This window comes from Quercus robur, chromosome 4 (assembly GCF_932294415.1).
Source record: "Quercus robur chromosome 4, dhQueRobu3.1, whole genome shotgun sequence".
NCBI lineage: Eukaryota > Viridiplantae > Streptophyta > Magnoliopsida > Fagales > Fagaceae > Quercus > Quercus robur.
This window is the reverse complement of record NC_065537.1, coordinates 85,865,107-85,873,664: the sequence shown is the minus strand read 5'-3', so window position 1 is coordinate 85,873,664 and position 8,558 is coordinate 85,865,107. Positions and strand designations below refer to the sequence as shown.

General features: G+C 34.0%; 1 protein-coding gene across 1 annotated transcript; it reads right to left on the bottom strand.

Moving 5' to 3' along the window:
• Window positions 1-7,863, bottom strand: LOC126724159 (citrate synthase, mitochondrial). The gene is made up of 20 exons (XM_050428502.1): window positions 7,757-7,863; window positions 7,542-7,602; window positions 7,351-7,416; window positions 6,812-6,853; window positions 6,417-6,482; window positions 6,174-6,239; window positions 5,930-6,043; window positions 5,575-5,638; window positions 5,174-5,256; window positions 4,288-4,337; window positions 4,133-4,210; window positions 3,404-3,532; window positions 3,157-3,199; window positions 2,837-2,923; window positions 2,216-2,317; window positions 1,315-1,422; window positions 1,146-1,196; window positions 662-735; window positions 503-554; window positions 1-409 (listed from the first exon to the last, which is right to left on the bottom strand). The coding sequence occupies exons 2-20, from the start codon at window positions 7,584-7,586 to the stop codon at window positions 317-319; spliced, it is 1,413 nt and encodes a 470-aa protein (XP_050284459.1). The 5' UTR covers window positions 7,587-7,602; window positions 7,757-7,863; the 3' UTR covers window positions 1-316.
• Window positions 7,864-8,558: the final 695 nt, after the last annotated feature.

Sequence of the window (8,558 nt, the reverse complement as noted above, 5' to 3'; positions counted from 1 at the left end):
TAATCAAATTCCCACTACAGTCTAATCCTGTTGGGCGGTTATCATTTTTCTATACCTTTTATTAATAGACAGTAATTTGTCTACTAGTTTCACTTAAATAATGTTACCATACAAACTCAAATCAAATCAAGCTCTAACTCAAAATTTGAAAAATGGTTACTCAAATTTCTAAAAAAAGGCTAATAATGCCTGTTTTAATCTGACAGAACAATCAGATCTCACAATTGCATCCCTTGCATCTGTGTGTTCCAAAACCCAATTTTGTTGAAGACATTATTACAGAGTAATTGATGCACACTCCCACCAATTTTCAAGATCAAGCTGCTTTCTTGCAATAATTTTCAAGCCATTCCATTGTAACACTTTTTGGCCTCTCTAGTGGCAGTCCAAGAGCTCGGTCCCATATCAGCTGAACAACAAAAGAGAAAATACAATTCAAATAAACTCATAAAAGAGCTGCATCAGAGAATAACTGCAAATAAAAGTAGGTGAAAAATATAACCTGAGAGCAGATACCAATACTTCTTGACACACCGAAAAGGACGGTAAAATATCTGTCCACCGAATTAAAAATTATAATCATCTCTCCCACTCTAATAGTCATAGAATGTCCAAATGAAGAATAATCACCGGTAGTTCAGATGTAAATGAAATATCATACCTTGCTTCAGTTAAACCAAAATGGTTCAGCAGCACCCCACTATGAGCATCAACGTTGGGCCATGGGTTTTTAACCTACAACAATTCCAAAACCCCAAAAACAGTCAGCTTTATATCCCTATCATTTGGCTTTATTTATAAGTTAATTGGATGAAACCAGAATATAGACAGATCTTTGAGGAAAATTTTCTAATTTAGCATGTGGTGGGAGGTTAAAGCTCCAAATTTCCCAGCAAAATTATAGGTGGGGTGGGAAAAGAATCACTCTAAATTTTAATAGGGGAGACATGATAGAAACATAAACGTGGAGAACCATGCAGCTAATCTTGAATCTCATCCACATTACAGCAACAAGGACCATGTTATAGAACCTTCTAATGCGTCTACTCTAGAGACTATTTCCACTTCAATATCATGTGAAAGACACATATAACAATGTAAATGATCTGAGTTTCAGCAACATAAGGGTCACTCGATGACTATACCTTGCCTAGTTCGGTAAGAATGGGAGGGACAACTTCATAAAGCTTGGAAACCTGTGATTAACACATTAGATTAGCTCATGAAGAAAATTACCAAATAAAATGCAGTGTGCCATAAAATGGCACACCCTTGTTAATGTCAAGGTTCTATAATTAAGGCATGAGGGATAACCAGCTGGAACAGTGGATCATCAGGCAAGTGCTTCAATGCAAACTCTCTTTGACATGTGTATCTTGGATCTGTCTTACGCAAAACTCCATGCCCAAATCCAGGGACAACCTGCAAATTCAGAATAGAAACAACATGAACTAGAGACTAAAATTCAACAATTTGTCAGGCCAAGGCTTCCAATAGAAATAATAATTTAAAATGGGGAAAGTGATGATTTGGAGTTAAGGAAGTCAGAACTCAGAAGAAAAACTAAATAAAATATATTAAGACCTCAAGTTGCAAGCAAATTCAGTACTGCAACTTCCCAAAGTCAGCATAAACAGAAAAGCAGAGAGCAAAGAAATTATTCAAAGAGGAACAAGATGATAAGATATGGAAAAGAAACTGACTGCATGAATAACAAGGTAGAAAGTTAAAAGAATAAAGAGGTGTTCTCTGGCTTTAAATGTGGTCAATTGGCTTTTGCATTGAACTAATAGACACGACATTTGAAGAGGGATCAAATAAATATATATATAAATATATATATATATATATATATATTTTGAAATAAAAGATAGGGATCAAATAAATATTAATAGTGGTTAAAAGAACTACCAGGGAAATAACTCAATAAGCCGTATCATGCCTAGAGGCCTAAATGGCCTGAAATTAAATGAGAGAAGTAACAAGAACTGTACTTCATATTCAAATTAAACTGTATGTTAGACTGGTTTTGGAAGAGCTGAATAGAATGTTAACCAGAATTACAATACATAAGTGAAAGGAACCAAATGCATGTTGTCCCATTGTCAAGAGTCAAACGAGATAAGCAAGTGCTCTCAAGGTCAAGCAGACTTCAAACCACTCAGCTAAATTAAACCTCCACACTAAGATGTGATAGCTTCAAGACAATACTAACCTTGCCACCTTTTAAAGTTTTCCAGACATATTCTTTCAACTGATCTACGGTTATGCTCTCTCCACACTCATCAACAACAGATTTGATCCAAATCAGAACCTCCTGCAATCACAGTATCAAGGAAATCAGAGACAGAAAAACAACAAAAATCATCTGCAAGCAGATAAGAAGACGTATCACCATGACAACAAATTTAGAAACATAGAACAAGTTTTGGCTACAAACTTGAAGTTTTCCCTAAAAATTCATTTAGATAGTAATTTTAAAGTTTTTTCCTAACTCTTTGTATCTAAAATTGAAAAAAAGTCAAGAAAGTACGAAACAAAAAAGGGAAGGTGCCTAAAATAGCAATCCCTCATAAGAGAACAGATAACTTCTTAGAAACTAGAGTATACAAGGCACTGATAATTATGAGGAGATAAGCAAAAGAACAATCAAGCAGCTAAGCATTTATAAATGTTCATCAACAGCAAAGAGTAACCTGCATTAAGCTTTATGTACAATTATACATCACTTTATACAATAAACACCAACACAAATATTAAAAGAAGGGTGGGGAAGGGGAAACTTATAACAGTTTTTTCTAGAATAACAGATAATATCACAACAGAAGATTCACACCTGATTAGCCAAACCATGGAGTGGTCCAGCCAAACCATTTAATGCAGCAGCAAATGAAAGATAAGGATCTGAAAGTGCACTGGCAACCTGAATTCAGTAGGACATCAACTGAACATCAGCATTTAGCTGTACAAAAAGTTTATGATGAAAAAAGAAAAACAAATGAAATGTCATAATATCAATTAAACATTCATAAATTTTAGCACTGTTACATATATTTTAGGATTCTTATTGCATAACTTGTGATTAAGGAAAAAATTAATTAATTAATTAATTAATTAATTAATTAAAATGCTTAGAAGAAAACCAAGGTAACTTACAAGGTGGCCAGTGTGAGCACTAACATTTCCACCTTCATGATCACTGTAAACACAATATTGAATAACAAGTTCAGTCACACCATTGTCTATGTACCAATATGTTTTGCGTTCAGAAGTGAATATTATATAAAATAGTTAGGAGACCTTCGTTTACACATCCTGTGTACATGAGGTTTCCCTTCCATTATAATTTTTTTTTTAATTCTTCATCAACACATCACACACACACACACACACACACACAAACCTGTGGATGGTGACATAAAGTCTCATAAGCTCTAGCATTTTGGGACTATCAAATCCCAACATATGTGAGAAATTTGCACCATAATCCAGTGAGTCATCGAGTGGTATAACTTGGCCATCTTTGTATATCCTTCAACAAATAGGAAAGAAAATAAATCCAAAAATGATTCAAGACCATCCAAAAACAATATCATGTAAGGAGTCAGTAGAGATATGGTCAGATATGGACCTCTGCCTGTGGGTTGGGGGTGGAGACCATGTCAAAAAGTCAACTATGTTTTGCCCATAGACAGGCCAAGTTCACTTCAATGGCAAAGAAAATTACAGATATTTTGTCCGTGGCAGCAGGCAACCATGGGCTGCTGCCAGCAGCATGCAGCCCTGGCTTGCTGCATGCATGGGCTGTGGCCAGCAGGCTATGTCAGCAGCAAGCACCCATGGCTTGTTGCGAGCGTGGGCAGCCATGGACTGATGCCAATATGTCATAACAGCAGCAAGCAACCAGGGCTTGCTGCATGAGTGGGCACCTATCCTTGCATTTAACATTTTTTTTTTTTAAATAATAAATTACAAAAGGAAATTATGTCTATTTGTACACCAGAAGGGACCATCCTTACATTTAACATTTATAAAAGCTTTTATAACATCAAGTTTACCTCATTCCAGATCCAGTCCAAAATGCAATTACACCAAATTTTGATAATCAATGAAAAATAATATCCTTGCTTACCTGCGGTAGACATAAGCAGCCACTAATGGCACTCGAGCAATCAAATTAAGAGAGTCCTCATATGTTGGTTCCCAGTACCTAAAGACAAAGTATATACAAGCTTAGTAAATTAATAGGTCAAATTAGAAAAACATACGCACTTAAAAGAGCCTTACTTAGATTTATGAATCCCCTTCTCGTATGCCTTCTGGAATTCACTGTGAACCTGAAGGACAATATCAGGTCATTCAATAATTGTAAGTATATCATCTACTTTCAGAAAATCAATAAAACCAACCAAAAGTATTGTTAACTCAATGTGTCACTTGGCTCACTTCCTAGTTTAATAATTTAGCTTCTCATTGCTTCATTTAAGAGCACAAGAAATATTTTTTAATACAAGGTGCCTTTATAACAAGATGTAAGGAGAAGAAAATAAGATCTCCAAAATAATTAAACTGTGGAAAAACAAAAACATATGCAGGTAATTAATAAGAACCCCAAGAAGCATTGATTGAGTAACAGCTCCACACAAAGACATCTAAGGTGAGAAAATTGGTCTTCACCAGGGTGGATTACTAAGATCAAGCAAAATAAAAGCACATCAATGTTCAATGGAACTCTCAAAATAATTTTTAGTTGATTACTCTAAATCTAAAAAGCATGGACACAGGACACGACAATGGTTTTGGAGTGTCATCCTTTTTAACCGAAATTCAAGAGTGATTAAATTGGTCTATATAGACTCTCTTTGATAAAAGGACGGTAAAGAATGGCTTTCAAAGTACTATTTTTGGAAACAATATGAAGAAAAGATGCATAAAAGATTCTATAGATGAGGAGGAGACCAAACATTCTATTGAGTTGTGATCCCTAAGATTTTACTGTATAGAACTCAGACAAACTCCTACGATGTTGCAACAACAAGAACGAAACCAAATGATTACAGTAATGCAAATTCAAATTGACGAAGAAGACTGGCTCGCAAAAGAACCAAATAGGGGAAGAATAAAAGGTGTATTAATTAAACAATAGTGTACATCCAGAAGTCCATTTACCAACCTGGAGGGCCATAACACCTGTTGCAAATTGAGTCATTGGATGAGCTGTAACAGGTAGAGCATCGATGGCCTTGTACACAAAATCTGCAACCAGAAATGATAAGCCCAAAGGGTTGTCATAAAACTAAAAATTATTCTTTCTAAATATTCACTTAAAAAACAAAAAGAAAAGAAAATCAAATACATTCAATTAAAAGTTAATGAATAAGAATATGGTATTTTGATTGTGATGGAGATGAACAATAATACAAATACACTCTACTATATAAAATCTCATCCAGACTACTTGCAATTGACTTATTAAGCAACGAGAATGGAACACATTATTGAACTATCGGTATTAATTCAGTTATAAACATTTGCTTTTTTATGTAGATATAATAAGAAAGTCCACTACAGAACCTGGGATGACTGCACGACTTCTCAACTCCTTGGATAATGCATCTACTTGCTCTTTGCTTGGTACCTGAGGTACAAAGGATGTTTAAGTATACGAAAACCTCTAAAAAGACAAAGGCAAAAGAAGGTTTCAGGGCATAGGCAATGAGTATTGTGTCCAAACTTGCAATTTAAGAGTATGAAGTCATTTGGCTTGAGACCACACATATAAGGTGAGCAGATACAAGAAAAGGTTTCAGATATATATTAAGCCTTAGTTCAAGTTATACGTAACTTCATCTATTTTCTTATTTTGATTACATTCTAAAAATATCATACAATGGCTTTTTGTCTCAAATCAAACACAAGAACAACATACCTTTCCTGTCAAAAGAAGCCAAAGAAGACCCTCAGGCAAAGGTTCTCCTTCAGGCTTTGCAGCTGGTAATACTTTCTGGCATTCAGGGATAGACAGACCTCTAAAGCGAATTCCCTGTAAAATTAAAAGCCTACCTTTCAGATCTATGACAGACAGAACTTATGAAATTTCCCAATAACTTCTCAACTAACCATCAAATTCAAGCAAAAAAAAGATACCAAGATTTAATATTTGAAATGTATACCTCATCTGGGTCAAGTAGTGAAGTTTGCCAGAGTAAACCAGTCATTCCTCTCATTCCACCAAGAACCTACCCAATCATGATAAACAGATAATTCAGTGAGAAGTTGCAAAACATAATTTTATGTTACTCTTGAGATTTTTAAGTTCTTTACAATGAAAGAAAGAAACTGTTATAGCTCACTTCTGCCATAGACACTAGATAAGAATGGTAAAATGAACACAAATATCACAAAAGCATATTTACCATATCAACAGTGATATTCCCAAGCTGCACTTTTCCATGTTCTGCCTTAAGTTTCTTCAAGCGCTCCTGTAACCAAATAAAATCACAAAATAGAGAATGAACTTCTAATCAAAATTTTTGTTAGATACATGTTGACTCCTTGGCTCAAAACATTCCTTAACAACCTACTCTATGAAATAGAAAGAGGGTAAGGGAGTCTAAACTAGCTCTTTAATCAAATGCGCACCCATTTTCCAAAATACCCAAAGAATGCAAAAAACGGATACACATGTTGTGCCAGTTTTGTATTGCAATTTCAAATCACACTACAATAATTTAAAAATAATAATAATAATAACTTAATTGCACGAGCAAGGAGGAAAAAGGAATCAAAATTAAAAATTGGTAACGCATGCCTGTTGCTCAGGAATCAACTCCTCCAGCTGAGAACGTAGGTCCTGCACAGAGGAAAAAAAAAAAAAAAAAAGACTAGCATGAGCGAGGTTACTTATGGAAGAAATGGCATTAAAAAATAAGCTATAATTCCCAAACACGAGTAATTGTAAATCAATAACAGCCAATGAGCTCCAGCTCAAAAGGCACTTTCTTCTTCCAAAATATTTGGATAATAACTTTAATCAACAACAACCCTTGAGGTATGGTACAAAAAGTTGAGCACTTTGATACACAGGCATGTACATAATAAGTACAAGTTATAGCAGTTGTCATATATAGAGTAGTTAAACATACATAAATTGTATGAAAATAGAATTAAAAGCTGTAAAAATCAAATCTTTTTTTATTGGTAAAGTCACACACACAAGCATGTAGTAGGCGTTGAACTCACAATGTGACCCTATATACCAGTGATGTGATATGTGGCATATAAATTTGAGAAATGGGTTTGGTTTGGTGCAGTGAATTGTATAGAGAATGAAATGAAAAGAGAGAATACAAGATCAGAGGAGGAGGACTGTATTTGAAGCCATCTGACTGAATCTTTGAGACTTGGCTGCTGCCCCTGCAATCAATCCATCACAACATTTTATTATTCAATATATATATATATATATATATATTTGTTTCCCCTAGAGTAAAAAAAAGAAATCAGAGTAAATTGTTGATAGCTAAAAAAGGAATACATACAAGACGAGAGCGGAGCTTGGAAAGCAAAGAGACGCTTCTGAACATTGCTTTTTATGTTTATCTACACCCACAAATAATGGAGGAAAGGAAAGGAAAACAACTATTTTTAGTATTAATATTATATAAAGGAGGGGAAATTGGAAGTATAGTTTAGGATTGGATCAAGAAAATGGATTTGATTTAGAAAAATGAAAAGTGCAGAGTAGAGAGATTACCAGAAGGAATGTCAGAGCTGAGAGAGAGAGACAATGGAGAGAAGTTTGACACTACACAGAGCGAGAAACGAGGAGAAAGAATATATATACATATATATATATATATATAAATATAAATATCAATGAAAGACTTCAAAGCTTTTACGGGATCTTTATATCTAACCCTTTTCACCGTGTAGAGGCGTAGACCGTGCTAGTTGTCTCGTCACAACACAACACTCAACAACTCATAAAGTTTTTTTTTTTTTTTTTAATAAACCCTAAATGTTAAATACCTACAAAAATTACTATTTTTTTTTTTTTTGAGAACATTAATAACATTTGCTCCTTATATTCAATTTGCCCTTCTTCACACCACTCTTTGTGATTATTTATTAATTAATATATAACTTTTTTTTTTAGAAACTATTAATATATAACTTAATAGTGCAACAAAAAATATATATAAAACTTAGTAGCTTTTATATTTTTGTTTTTTGCATACTACTTATTCCAATTACAAAAAAAGAAAAAGAAAAAGAAAATAGGCCATTAAGCAAAAAGTGGATCAAGAGAAGTAAGATTTTTTATGTAGCAAAAATTATTTCATATGGTCTTCTCTACAGCTAGCTAGTAATATTGAGGCTTTGTTAGTTCTAATCATAACTATGGGTCAAATTGAAGCTAATGTAAAACGATAATAAACTAAACCAGAGAAACATTCGAGTATTCTAATCTCGTTGATCTCCTTACCTAATCTTAACATCGTGCTAACAAGTTTGGCCTAAAAAGGAGATTAGGCCTTCGACTTTTGTCTCAAAAG